This window comes from Parasteatoda tepidariorum, chromosome 4 (assembly GCF_982258835.1).
Source record: "Parasteatoda tepidariorum strain Cologne lab strain chromosome 4, Ptep-v5.0, whole genome shotgun sequence".
NCBI classification, from domain to species: domain Eukaryota; kingdom Metazoa; phylum Arthropoda; class Arachnida; order Araneae; family Theridiidae; genus Parasteatoda; species Parasteatoda tepidariorum.
The window spans coordinates 8368910-8384892 of record NC_141758.1 but is presented as its reverse complement, the minus strand read 5'-3'; the positions used below and the strand labels follow the sequence as shown (position 1 = coordinate 8384892).

Here is a 15983-nt window from a genome sequence, read left to right as displayed (position 1 = left end):
AAATTATTGCGAAACAATCATTGAGGTTGGTGAACGTCAGCCTACTAATCAGCATAAAATTTAAACTCATTTACCTCAATTCTTCCACAGCTGCTGTAGTTTGTCCATTCCTTATTCCGATCATTGACATACCAAGAACCGTTGTCCAGGCAGTGCTTAAAAGCATGCTCTGAAAAGAGAAAGCAAATTGTCAACCTCTGCCGTCATTTTTAGTACTAATCAGGCTGATTACAGTCCGTGGCCAAATTATTAGAAGCACTGTAGTTTTTTTTAATAATTACGTGTTTTGCACGAGTTTATATGTTCTATATTTAGACATACATGCAATGGGTTTTTATTCAGAAGATTTTTTTCCTATTTGTATTTATTTTTAACGTATGGCATTACAATGTTAACAAATCTATACACTAACTGTTGAAAGATTCGAAATAAATACTATGGAATTTTATAAAATAAAAACGCTTTATATTACGATATTTACAATAATTTTGGAAGCCTAATTACAAATTCGAATAACAACATATCTAAATCAAAATACATAACTGTTATAGAGTTGAGTTGTAGGCTGCTGATACTTCAACACTAACGTAAACAAGTACAAACCGTTTTCAATGGCGTTCTCGCGTTTCGTCAGTTACGGACATGTTTCTGAGGCTTAATAGAGTTTTGTTTATTTGTTTCCAGGTTTTATACTACGCAGATAACTGCGTAGTATAAAACTGCGTTTAATTTGTGTACAGTGTATAAATAATCAACTGGATCATCATGGGTAAAAAAGGCGATCTTTCACCATGTAAAAAAACTGATGTAAATTCCCTCGTGAATGCTAAAATATTTTCAAACTGCGAAATATCAAGTAGATTGAAAGCTAGTGTATGAAGAAGAAAATTGAGTCAGGGGACGAATTGAGTCCCTAAACGAAACAAAATAATCTAATAATTTGGCTAGGGATTGTAGAAAAAACCATCTTCGAATCATCCTGGCAGACTCCTTTCGGTCAACCAATGTATTTCCAGGTAAATAGGGAATTGCTGACTTAGCCACTCCAAATCACTTGCAATGAGCTTGAAGTTGTGAGGGGTTTATGACAATGAGCCTCACGTTGTTTAGGCTAATTAGAATTGAATGTGAATTATAACAGCGCTCTGAATTATTTATTCTTGCGAAATGAAGAGCCATAAAATGTAAGTTTAGAAAACAATTCTGTCAACAACAAAAAAAGTTTCATCGCAACTAGCATTTTATCTCTTTTACTATGTCAAATGATATTATGGTAAGGCTGTTGTTAGTTTTCTTCACGTTGTTATAAACTTGTTATAAATTTCTATCAGAATCACTGTACTGCCGTTTGAGGACAAGGCTTATTATAGTGAGGTGCATTAAGGGAAATTCAAAGCTATTCGCAATTTTTCATATTAGCTTAAAAGCAGATGAGTTGTTTACAATAAGCCAAAAATTATCAGAGTAAAAAAGTCAGGATAATTTTCCCATTTGTACCCCTGAAAAAAATAGGTACTGAAATCATTTCTTTTTTAGCATCTTTCCACTATGAATAAACATTTTTTAAAAACCAAGACTCGTTAAAAGTTATTTTCCATCGCAGGAAAAGGTTTTGTACAGACGTTATAATTTCTTTGAAGCTTTTTTTTATATATTTTCCGAAAAAAAGTTAAATACGAAACGGTTTTATTTCTTGTCTTTTCTCTTTTTCCGGGGCACAAACAGCCATGCACTTGCGAAGAAACAGATTTTTTAAATTAACCAGCGCTTTATAGATATTCAAAATCACGTGGAAGGAAATTCTGTGGGTCTCTTTATTCACCTTAGTTTGGTATCAATCACAAAAAAGTATTAGTAATTCATATTAATTTTAATTATATTTTTCTAATTTTGCCATTCAGACGTCTAAAAATAAATACCCATATTTATGTTATACAACATACGATAATAAACTAATATAGTTATCATAAAATGCCATGAAAATTTATATCTCTGTCAGAGGTAGAAAGAGGGATCAGTCTTATACATCTTGAATGGTTTGTCGGATTTTCATTCAGTAGTTCATTCAGTTTCTACGGCAATATTTTAAAGAAGTGTCCTAAAATATGCATGACAGTTAACTACAACCGTGAGGGAATATTCTTATTTTGACGTAAAAACGGAATTTTTATGAAGAAAATACCTTTTTTCATCAAATTCCAATTTACTTTCACCAAATTCCATTTCCATTTTGAATATTTTCAAATCTTCACTTCTTTCATTGAACGAGATATTTAAGAATCAGACTTTGAATGAATATTGGCGAAAATTAATTAATTTGGTTGATGTTTTTAACACTCTAATAAGGTTAAAGTTTAGAATGCAATAATTATTACGATAGCTAATAAATAAATAAATAAATGATTCTTTTGCTCGAAATGGATTTATTCCACTCTCAATAATAGCACCATATAAGAAATAAAAACAGGAAAAATGTTAAGTGCATATTTTTATTCACAATTGACATCATTGAAAGGATTTTTGAATGGAAAAATTTTTCAATTGTAAACAAGTAAATATAGAAGTAAGATGTTGTAGCACTGTACGATTATTTCTGTCTCCAGAATGAAACCACGTGACTGGAGGGTGAAATGAGAGGAAAATTTCTACCATCTGCTTCTCCTTGTTATTTCAATAGGAAAAAAAAATCAATGAGAGAATTTTGAAGTTCAAAAACTTAAAATATGGTTGTTTACTGTGTTGCATTTGGTTGTACAGAAAAATGTGTTAATTTTGGACCTTATACATTTCATTGGTAATTCAATTTATCGCTTTTGGATTTACGATTGTTTCATTTACAATATAAATTAACTTTTAGTTTGCTTTTTTTTCCTGAAAATATCAGATAAATCCGGATCATTCCATTTCATTTCATTCTAAAACCAGAATTTATGTTTTTCAAACTATCTTCCAAGTAAATATAAACGAATAAAAACGCAATTAAAATAAAAAATAATGCTTATATATAGAATTATTCATTATTAATACATATTTTTAAGAATTTCAGTTCCGGAGTAAGATAAGCGAATTTTTGGCGAAATTTTAAGTTTTTTTCCCTCTTTATTTAGGCTGTCTTTTTTTACTTTCTCTTAAACCACTTCAGAATATTTTAATAAAAAATAGATCAATAATACTATTAGAAGTATTAAATCTGTTTAATCTTATCATAGCAGGTGTAAATTTAAAATAAAAAACTGAAAGATTAAAAAAGGTAAAATTATTTTTTTTTCTTGTGCGGCAGATTTTTTTTTCAATTTTCATTTCATTTTTCGCTTTTTTTGACATATCTTTAATTCTTCTTTGAAAAATCTCGAATACCTGGAAAGATATTCATGATTTTACAAGATGTTATACTATTATCTTCTGTATGGTATTAAAATTTAAATGCGCGTTTTCTATAACTAAAAAACTAAGCTGAATTTTAAAATATGATGCATACCCTATAAATATGCACCACACGAATAAAAATAAAAAAACTTTAAGAAATAAAAAAAAATTGAATTAATTATACTTTCTTTTTTTTTAAATATATAAAACATTATTCAATGAACTTTTAATCAAAATAAGTTTTAACAAAGGTAATGTATTATTAATTAATTGGAAATTAGTTTCTTCGAGAGTTTAAAATATTGAAGTTTAATCGGATAAAATTTCGATTTTTAATTTCAATTATAAGTATGGAAATTTGTTTTGCTAGTGTAAATTACGTGAAATTTTTTAAAATGTTAAACCATTTTTAAAACTTAATTACCTATAAGGGGTTATCACAGGATATGATTTTAACGTTTTTAACACGTTGAAAGAGAACAAAATCAGTTCCGGTGACCGGCACTGATTTTGTTCGTAGCTCCACGGGGGTCACCGGTGACCGGCACTGAGTTTATTCGTAGCGCCAAGGAGTCACCGTTGACCGGTGACGCCAAGATTATTAGAAACACATAATTCAAGTAAATTTTGATTACACGAATGATTACAAAAATTAACTGTTTTGTTGCGAATCAAAATATGCAACGCATACTGAGAAAATCATTTTGACCAGACGGGCAAGCCATGTAAAATTAGCGTGGCATTCAACGTGTTAAAAACATTCAAAAATTAAATTTTTTTAAATTTTGTAAAAATACATACAATTTGCCTTCATTCTGTGGTATCTGACGATACTATTTCGTTATTTTTGGGAGAAGGATGTGAAAAATCATGAACAAGGTTACTATTTGGCGATCGTATGACAAAAATATTTATTTCGCAATCTTTATGTGCATTTTTTTAACGTTAAATATTTCGTAAATTTGATGATATTTCTTTCTTTTGAGTGAACAGTTTGTCCGTTTTAAGACATTTTGCTGCAATATGTTTAATTAGCTAGAGTAACGAAAGGTATAATAGTAGATGATAAAGCGAATTAAGTGATTGAAAAAGAATTCCCTATTTGCGTTTCGCTCGCATTAAAGGATTGTTTCAATTTCAAGAGCGAAGACGTTTCTCTTGTTACTTCCGCGCTGAAATGAACTCTTAGTCAGAGGAAGTGGAGCCAAGTGCCAAGTGAATGAACTATATCTTCGCTTCACCATAATACCATGCATTTATTTATAAGCCAAATTTGTATAATAATGCAAAAATTAATATACACTAAACTTAAGTATTGAGCAGTAATATGAACAGTTCTGGTACCACTTTAATTATAAAAATGACATTTTACTAAAGCTGACCACTTTATATTTTTCTAACAGATAGCTGTTGTTGTAGTTCATTTGCGACGCACTAGAGGTGCACAATTGGCTATTCGCGATGGTGTGCGAAACATCCCTGGTGATGATCTGAAAACATGCCATCACAATTTTGATCCTCTGCAGAGGGGATTGCTTTCCCGCTTTGGAAGCCTGACGACATCGAGCACTTTACGGTAGAACAGTTTAAAGAAGACCAATAATGCAAACCCTCGGACCCTTCTCAAAATGATCCAAGTGGTCATCCACCCTCATATTGACCACAGTCAGTGATGCTTGACTTCAGTGATCAGCGGGGAGTAGTGTCTTAAAGATCAGTCGACTGTGGGACAAGGGACAGATAGCAGAAATTAGAGAAAGATATTATAAGGAACTAGCCTAGGTTTCGGTGAGCTTCGAACCTGCTACCCCCATATAGTATATTATTTATTAACTCTAACAAGTAAATATATGTATATATTTCTTTACGACCATTTCTTTATTCTTACTAAGCAAATAATAGTTCTGTATGATAGAAATGCATTTGAAAAACTTCTAAAAATATTTTTCACGACTGACGATTTTAAATTTTATACAAAAAAAAAATATTTCTGTATAATATTAAAAATGATGAATCCTTTTTAAATTATTCATACAACTTATATTCTTCACGAACAGATAAAAAATATGTATGCAATTATGATAACCATAGTTCAAATAAATCAACTTTTATAATAAATGAGAGTTTTTAATCAAACTGTTTTGTAACAGATATAAGTTTCAAAAAAGCACAAATGAATTTTTTAAATGCGCTGAAAATAGTTTGATAAACATTATTTGAAATAATGATAGAAAAAGTGGGGAAAAATTTCAGATAAAAGTATGCCTTGATTAAAGTTTAGAAATATTTATAAATTAGTTTTTTACGTTCCCTGCAAATCTTTAGAGAATTTCAAAACTGACAAAATAATACTTAAAAACATCTCTATCCTTTCTTTTCATCAGTTGAAAATCACGTATATATAAACAGGAAACCTAAAACTGCTTAGAGGGTTGAAAGAATGTTCAAGTTTATATCATCTTTGATCCAAAAAAATGAAACGCAATAAGAAATTATTTGATTTTAAAAAGGGAAACTGTGAAAAATTTGTTAAAGTTATAAACATTTTCTTCTATTTTGAAAAAAATAAATATTTCAGCCTTAAATCAGAGATTTTCGAGTGATGGAACTCAATTTTTTTTCCTAAACCTCATTTTACATGTTCTTAAAAACTGGTTTGCGTGTTCATGATAAGCCTCGATGTGGAAGATTTAAGTAAAAGTGGACTGCATACTAAAAATGATCCGAATTTTGCTAAACCAACATTTTAAAAGCCTTACCACGAAAGAGCTGGAAGAAAGTAACTTGGCATATCAAATTTTAAATCATTTATGGATTACCATAATGATTACCAATACCACTGGAATACATTTTTACAAAAAGCGTAGAAAGTTGGCAGCCTTGCTTACGAAATAAACCGAAAATCCCTTCCACATCTTACGAAAATGAAGCGAACTACTGAAAATTATTTTCTCTTTTTTCGTAATCCATTTGTAATGTGAAACTATTAATATTTTTAATTTCATTTTAATCGAAAAAAATGTCTTAGTTGCCAAAAGAATTATGTTTTTATTGGATCTCAAAAAGTATATTTTCATTGTCGTATTTTGTGAAGAAAAAACTCAGACATTTTAGTAAAATTGACCTGCCATTTTAAACATTCTTATAATTTAATCTCAAAAGTACAAATGTCTCAAGAGTTCAAACGCATATTTTAGAGATAGTATTTATATGAACTGAAAATATAAGCCATACTTTCTTTATTGGAGATATTTATACAGTAAGTTCTTCCTTCTTATTGTTTCCTGATAGGTACAGTGCTTGAAATAAATATAAAAAAAACGGATCACCCTGAATAACTTTTGATCTAATGATCGGATTTTCACAATCAAGAACTCATTCTTAATGGTTTAAAGGGGTAACCTCAAATATACTATTTAGTAAGTGCAAATGATATTTTAAGTTACGAATTTAGATATAAAAAGTACTTTCTCTGAATAAACATACCTTTTTTTCAATGGATTCAGATTTCTGATCTCCAATGTTATAGGGGGGTCGTGATGTGAGAACTAGGGTCCCAATAGTTTGGTCAAGAAAGCTGTCTGAAGTTTGAACCCTTTAACGTTACTTTTCGCGTATTTCGCTATATCTCGAGAACATTTGAAGCGAAATGAAAAATTTTTGCTCACAATTCTAAAATTCGATTATCTAAAGATAATTAAATGCAAAAAATAACTTTCAATAATAATTTATTATTTTTTATTATTTTATTTAATTACGGTCGGAAAAATGAAGAATTGTAAGATGTAATTGCAATTTTTTACATCGTTTTAAAGAACATTATTTAATGTAATAAAATACAAAATTTGTGCAAAATCGGTTGAATAGTTCCTGAGAAATTGAATTTAAAAAAAGACAGATGCTTATAATTCGATTTCTCAGGAACTATTCAACCAATTTTGCACAAATTTTGTATTTTATCATCTGAAATTATATATTTTATAAAATGATGCAAAAAATTATATACCTTAAAATTCAAAATTCTTTAGACTCATATTGAATAAAATAATAAAAAATGACAAATATTTATTATACGTTATTTTTTGCATGGAACTATTGTTGAATAAACGCATCGTTGTGAACGTAAGGTTTTCAATTCGCTTTGGAATTTCTCGAGATATGCAAAAAGTAAAATTAACATTAAGGGGCCCAAACTTTGAACCGCTGTCCTGGCCAAATTATTGGGGCCCAGTTTGTGATTGGAGCCAATGAAGAGATTAATTTTTTAATAGGCGGGTTTTAAAATGGGAAAATAAACCAATTTTAGAAGGGATTTTTGTAAAATGTTTTAGAAGCTTGCGCTTTGTTTTTGTTACACCCAACTATAATCGTTGCTTTTGATACAAGATTATCGTAATTAGAAACTATAAACATTCTCAAAAAAGGTATCAAAGGTATTACCAAAGCTTTGATGGTAATTATTTTAAAGTAAGAGTCCCTTACTAACCCCCATGCTTACAACGCATTCAGCTGTAGGCAATCATTTTGCTTAAATGTTTTAAAATTAATGTATAAAATGTATAATATCTATGAAAGATTTTGTTTTCTTTATTCTATTCCAGTTTTATGCACTGTGAATATGACAATTTTTTTTCTTTTTACAAAAATTCCTAATTATTTCCGATATTTTTAAAACTATTGTACGACGAAAAAGAAAAAAAACACTAAGCGTAATTCGTCCATGCATGACATATCAACTCTCTTCAATAGTGCCGGCTTTTTTATGGAATAGATTGTCCATCGATATTGATGTTTCCAGCCTCCTAAGTACTGAACATATGAAAAATTTATTTCCGAAATTCAAACTTTAAATAATATTTTACAACTTATTGATGTCAATATCTTTTTCTACATGAATTAGATAACTAAAGATTTATTTATAATTATACTATCATAATTTATCCATATTATTATAATTTATTTATTACTATACTTTATATTATAGATTTATAATAAAAAGATTTTTTCATCAGTTAAACACGTTCGTCGATAAAAAAAACTCTGTCTCCATTAAATTTTTGAACTGCTATCTTACCATAAAAATTATTTTATCCGTGAAATATGCATGCAATAGAAAAAAGGAAATCAAACGTATATTACTTCAAACTCAAGGGGGAAAATTCACTCAATGGACCGGAATCTTTAAATACGTTCCGCCATATTAAATGTGTCTAGCCAAAGTGTTTTTTAAAATTAAAAACATATAAGGCTAAAAAAACGTAAAATTGATAAGTGCATGCCTAAAATCAACCTTTTGATGTTTTAATATTAAACTTCTTTTTTTTTCGCTTCGTCTCCCTATTTAATTTTTGTTCAAAAACAAATCTACCGTCTCGATAGAAACTCTACCAATAGATTCAGATTGAAATCTCAATCTTTAAGTATTTTTCAGTAGCTCAACGTCTCCTTTTTTTTCGTGATAAGTATTAAAACACTAACAAATCAAAATGTTTTGTTTGCCGTTAACGATTTCTTTTCTTTGAAATGTTTCAGAAAAAACTCTGAAATAATTAATTTTGAATAGTAAAATACATGTAGTAGGACAAGACTGTAGACAAATATATGCAATAGACATATATATATATATATATATATATATATATATATATATATATATATATATATATATATATATATATATATATATATATATAAAAACTAAATGGTAGAGAAACAAGAATGGTAAAAGCAAATAGTCGTTATCAAGACACATCTAATTGTTATAAATGCGATATTTCTGAATAAAGAATAATTATCCTAAGATAAAAATTATTCTTTATATGTGTCGATATCGCAAAAAACCTTATGTTGTAAAAAATCATGAAATAAAAGAAAAATGTAAAAAGAAATCGAACTTACCGGCAGGAATTAATGCGCGGTTTAGGTTTAAAAGTACAATAATAAAACAGTTAACAAAAATCGCGAAGATGTAAAATATTGGAAGTTGTGCTTATAACTTTAATCTCATATATATATATATATATATATATATATATATATATATATATATATATATATATATATATATATATATATATATATATATATATATATATATATATATATATATATATATATATATATATATATATATATATATATATATATATATATATATATATATATATATATATATATATATATATATATATATATATATATATATATATATATATATATATATATATATATATATATATATATATATATATATATATATATATATATATATATATATATATATATATATATATATATATATATATATATATATATATATATATATGAGATATAGAACTGGAAAAGTTCACACACATCTTTGTTTTTGACTGAGCATTTTTTAATATTTTTTACTAATTTTATCTTACAGCCCTATCAGTCTTGTTAAAAAAAATATCGATTCCTTCTTTCGTTTTTTTTCGATAAAAAGCTCTTCAACCTTAATCTCATATATACTGTCATTATTTATTTGTATGGGTCACTCTCTATCAATTCTCAAACGGGGGCGAGTGTTCTCACGCTTTATGATTAAGAAAATGATGAAGAAAATGTAGAAGTAGATAAGGATTGCGCTAGAAGTAATCACCGGTAAGTTCTTTCTTTGCCTGAAGTTAGAGACCCATACATTTACTCTTGATTAAATTTTTACACCCACCACTGCAACATTTTTTAATTTGTTTTTAAACATTTCCTAACAGATCAGCGTTTCATCGGTATTAACATTTATAAACGTTTCATAAGCCTATAAGCATTTCACCGGTATTAACATTCACAAATATTTCATTAACCTATCAATATTTCATCGGTATTAACATTCCTAAACATTTCATAAACCTATCATCCTTTCATCAAAATTAACATTCAAAAACATTTCATAAACCTATTAACATTTCATCGGTGTTAACATTCATAAACTATTGCTTTTATAAACATATCCTCATTTCATCGGTTTTAGCATTCATAAACTTTTCATAAACGTTTTCAACATTTCATTGGTATTAACATTCATAAACTATCTTTTTTTAGATAAATGTGAAAATTGAAGTTGGAAAAATTAAACTGTAGATCCCTTTCCCTGATAGTTAATTTTGCAATTTATAGAGTACTCAAACTATTGCTTACATTACAACATATGCACCCATTTATTTGTTGTTCACTTACTGGGACAAGTAGGAGGTTCACTTCTGAAGTACACATGCTCTTGACATAGACCTTGGACCACTTGACCAGCTGGAGTATCTGGCCAACACTGCCAACCATCCCAAGTACGAGGGCAGAGGATGGTATCTAAAAGATAAAAATATACCCTCATTTCATTGTATTACGTATTTAGAGCGTAACAAAATTACTTAAGTAAGGCGTGATAGAATTTTTTAAAACCAACTACTGTCAGCAAATGATGGGGCCGTAAAGCAAAGGTCGTGCCATGAAAGGATGATTTCCTTAGAGTAGAGGAAACCTCACATAACACGGCCTTTAACTGCAATTCATTGATAGGTAGGTATGTACTTTATTTGCGGTCGCACTAGAGTCGCACAATGGGCTGTTGGCGACGGTCTGGGAAACATCCCTGAGGATGATCCGAAGACATGCCATCGCAATTTCGATCCTCTGCGGAGGAAACTGCTTCCCTGGTTTTGGTAGCCCGGCCACCTGCGCTCAAGGTCGAGCACTTTATGGTAGAACAGTTTAACGAAGACCGATTGACTTCGGTGTTCTAATGTTAACCGTGTCTTTACGATCAGTCTTCAGTATTCGAAGCATCAGTATTCGAAGTCATAGTGACTTTAAACGGTTATCTTGAAGAAATGGCAAGATTGCTGCCCAGCAATCACGAGAGAGCTGTCAATAAGTTGGGAGGGGGAATCACTGTTTGATTATCAGACTATATTCCAGGAGTAAGACACTGCTTCAATGAATAGAGAGCTGCAAGCGTTGAATAAATTATACCCAGAATTTTCCACAGTCGGCAGGATTATCTCTGTCATCGATGTGAAGTCTGCATGGCATGTTGTGGTCACTCATTTAAATATTTGTAGTGAATTTTTAAATAATATGTATGTTAAAACTTTTCGTCCTTCTTTAATGTATTCCATTTTCACCAAAAACATGCCCATTTACAACTTTACTTTCCACCCCCACATTGTCTGGTAAAAGTTCTTTCTTGAAGTTTTCAAGACCATCAAAGTATATGCAGTTTTGTTGTTTCGTCATTCCGGTACATGTAAGGTACAAACACATTACAAATTTGTAGGGGAGGTAAAATAAAGATTGAAAATTGCATTGCAATCCATGAACGGAAATTACATCTCATCTGGTATCTAAACTATCCTAATATTCTACGCCTATTACTTATTATTTTTAAAAATCAGAATACAAATTAATGAATAATTCAATGTTTTGTTGTAATTTATTTATTTATGTTGGTTGTAATTTATTGATCAGGCAGTTAGTTTTCAGAGCTTGCAATTAAAACAGTCAATTGAGATAAAACAGATATTTCTATATCCATCTGATTGCAATTTTTGGCAGCTATTATTAGAAAGCATTGAATTATGATTATTTAGATAAATAACAACAGTTCAAATGTGCACGAACAGCCAATTCGTAAAAGGAAAGTGCCTCTAGCAGGGAAAGAAGAAATTTCCAGAAATGCAAATTTAAATCCTTATGTTGTCCTATGTTTTATTTCAAAGTGAACAGAGTGGATAATTGATATACTACTAAATCAAGCTATATAGAAACAATTATTCGCTGATTAAATATAGTTTTGGGTGCTAATTTAACATTTTAAGAGTACGTTTTAAATTTATATAAAATGCATAATGTTCCAAGAAATTTTCAATTGCATATGTAATTAATAATAAAATAATGGTTCTACGATAATAATTACTAATTTCTCAGGCACTGTCGAAAAAATCTCATTAAAAATATTTAAGAATTTATTACTTAAAAATTGGATGCTTTAAAACAATCATTTTCTAAAAAAATAAATAAATAAAGTGTAGAATAACTTACACGGATTAAATCTCTATAGTCTTTATTTGCGACATTGATATTTGAAAAGCGAGGAACTTTAATTAAATTTTTTGAGTTTAAGAGCGAGGATGAGTAAAATGATGTTTTGTTCTCGAAAACCTAATACAGTATAAATATGGAACTTGTTTTTAAACGAAAATTAATTTTTTTATGGATTCAATGTTTTTTAAATTTCTGACAATATTAAGAAATGAAATATTAGGTATTTAGTAGTTTCATTAGAATGATATTTCACCTAATGAAATATATTATTAATACTTAAAATGCAGAACATTTTATTTTAAAAGGTAATTTCATTTCATCGTATAAAACAAATTTAATTTTAATTATGGTTTTGTTTATGAAATGCTACACATATCTTTTCCTTTAAATAGTGGCGAAATTTTACATTAAATATTTTCATTAGAATTATTTGAAAATTAATCTCGAAATAACGATAATGTAAGATAAAGGAATATATTATTTGCTCCTGACAGACAATTATCTCGATTTGAAAGATTAAGAAATTTTAACTTTTGTCACTTTATCATTTGTCCAATATATTTTTATTTTATAACCGGTATTGAACAATCGATCCGTTTTAGGTTTACGGCTGTCTAAGTTCAACGCTGTAGATTTGCACTCTGAAGATAATGGGACTTCTGGATCATGCGTTAGGAAAACTCCCCTTCACGGAGGAATTTTTGACGAAATTAACCCGTCTTTTCATTATACGGAGAGGAAAACCCCGAATATCTGCCTCGGTTTGGCGAACGACAAGGGGATTCTAGCTTAAAACTCGTTGCCTATGGGAATATATTACTGCCTGCACTGTGATCGGAGCGAACCGGGAACAGTATTGGAATTATTTCATTATAAGTACATTTCACAACCCGAGCAATAATTTTATCTTGGTCCCAGTTGGGATCAATATGGGTCTTATAAGAGCAAGCCCTGAGGAATCAATATTGCGATGCCTGCATTTCTTTGATATTGCTCATAGAGCAGTGGTGGCTCAGGGGATAGAGCGTTCCAATGAGCGTTCCAAGGCCTTCCAATGAGGTGAACCGGATTCGAATCCCAGCGATGGCTTGCACCGAACACAGTGCTGATATTAAAAATATCCTCAGGGGTGGACGGATCATGGGTTAGAGTCCCCTTGCCTTCAGGCTTTCAGTGATTTTCCGCTCCATGTAACGCAAATTCGGGTTAGCTCCATCAAAAAGTCCTCCACGAAGATATATTGCACCCAATACTTAATCTAGAAGTTCCCTTGTCTTCTGAATTCGATTCAAAATGAAAAAGCTACGGAGTTGAACGTTGGTAGTCGTATACTCAAAATTTGGGTCGGTTGTTCAACGACGGTTGGAAAATAAAATATATCTTGAGACTTAAAGGCTTTCTTTGTAACGTTTTCTGAATCAAATGACTAAATTTCGGTCGTAATATTGGATAGAATAATTCAGTGTTGACGGTCTAACAATCATTGAAATAACAGTGAGCTCTTGACACAGCGTTTTCGTTCCAATGGAAGGGTAGTTATAACGGAGTCGTATTAAAGAACGTTGACTGTATTTTAGATAAGTAATTCAAGATTTTTAACTAGATGTTCATTTCTCGAACTATTTGTTCGTTTCCATATTATTCGGACACCCAATATTCATTTAGAGACCGCTGAAATTTTAAAACATCGATTGCGTAATCATTTGTGAAATTACCGTTGTCGAATTGCCATGGTTCGGACAGCATCTTCCTGCAACAGTGAAGGGCAGCCCTGCAGCAGGCAATCCATTTCCGTGCGAACAAATCCGACTGAAATGATTCGTAAACGGGATGAGTAAGATTCTCTGGATCAGCAGTATAAGATTGATTCGTCAAGGGATCCACTAGTAATCCAGTGTACTCGTCATAACTGCAAAATTAAAACACTATGTTAAATTTGAAGAGTTAAGTGGAAGAACGAGATAAAAGACATTTTAGGGGTATTTATGAATCAAAGTGCGGCATTGTGTACCACATATGAATATTTGTTTATAACATAAAAATATTTTATTACATATGACCTTGGCAAAAGAATATACATACGTTAAATATTTGGCAATCAATATCATTAAGTTAATTTAACATGGTGTATTTTTGTTGAATTAATTACTTTTAATTAAGAATAATGGTTGTGATTTAATACTACCTATTTAATGCAATTTAGTTTGTGTGTCAACTAAGCTATTTTATTTTATATATTACTTCCACAATATTGGGCTTAAATATTTTAAAGAACTGTTTATTAGAATATTAATTTTATTTTGAATGGTTAATATCTATGTGGAATAATTCTTAGTTTAATTCTTATTAAGAAAATATAACAATATTCTTATTCTATTTCACGATTTTTCCCCTGGTATTTCCCCGTTTGTGAATGATTTCCTTTGATGTTGCTTTTATATTGTTACCTTCTTAAGCCAAGTATCCTCTTAAACCAAGTATCCTTGGTAATAACTCTGTGCTCTTTTGTGCAGGAGAATTCTCTCATCACCTGTTTAAGACTAACTATAATTTAACTGTCAACAGCTTCCATAATGTTAACACCTGCTGTCCATCTCTGACCTTTAAGTAGCTTTAATCCTTTGTCGGTAAAAACCGAAGGTTCTGGAACATTCTTTTTCGTTCTGCGTCACCTATTTGGCCGACCCAATTTTATCTTTAGTTTTCCCTCTTCTTGCCAAATTTTGTTTATTTAAATTAGAATCTTAAACACTTATTGGAAGCACATTTGTTTGCCGGGCCAACCATTTATTCGCCAAAGAAGCTGCCACAAAAAGAGAGGATAACGTGATGCCATCAGGAAAACATTCAATTTTTCCTTCACTAATTTCTCTTCTTCTGTGGGATGATGATTCCTTTATACTTACAAGGGAAACTAGGGAAGTGTGACTCGCCAATTTTGAAATAAACTGGTGGGATGTATGCCTTATGAGGAATAATTTTAGGGGGGTTTATGAGGAATAATTAGTTTCGGCCCAAAGAATGTCCTGTGAGCGATAAAAAATAATTCAATATATAGAAAAATCGGTATTTTATTACTTCAATGCAGACTATTAGTTATTGTAATTGTCTCATACTCCAATTAATTTGTAATTAATTGGATAATTAATTAATTTGCTAACTAATAAATCAATCAGAAAATTAATTATTAATTAATTGTTAATTAATTATTATTTAATTGTTAATTAATTATTAATTGATTTGCAGTTACGTACTCCAACTAATTTAAAAAGTTTTTTGAAAAAAATTTTTTAAACATTTGATGTAATTTTTTTTTTAAATTAAACTAACAGGTTTTTCTGAAAAACTACAGATATATAAAAGTTTCGAAATCAATTTCGACAATAAATATGCATTATATAGTACGTGAAAGTACCACAAAATTAATTGGAGTATGAGACAATTGCAATAACTAATAGTCTGTATTGAAGTAATGAAATACCGATTTTTCTATAGATTGAACTATTTTTTATCTCTCACAGGACCTTCTATGGGCCGAAACGAATGTTTCCCCCTAA

General features: G+C 29.8%; 1 protein-coding gene across 2 annotated transcripts in view; it reads right to left on the bottom strand.

Moving 5' to 3' along the window:
• LOC122270104 (calcitonin gene-related peptide type 1 receptor-like) overlaps nucleotides 1-15983 on the bottom strand; it is a 264250-nt gene that overhangs the window by 125817 nt on the left and 122450 nt on the right. For both annotated transcript variants that reach the window (XM_087160598.1, XM_087160597.1), the window contains exons 3-5: nucleotides 14142-14335; nucleotides 10567-10692; nucleotides 75-169 (exon numbers count right to left, since the gene is read on the bottom strand). In XM_087160598.1, the coding sequence (XP_087016724.1) occupies nucleotides 75-169; nucleotides 10567-10692; nucleotides 14142-14335 (415 nt within the window). The remainder of the gene's footprint in view (nucleotides 1-74; nucleotides 170-10566; nucleotides 10693-14141; nucleotides 14336-15983) is intronic.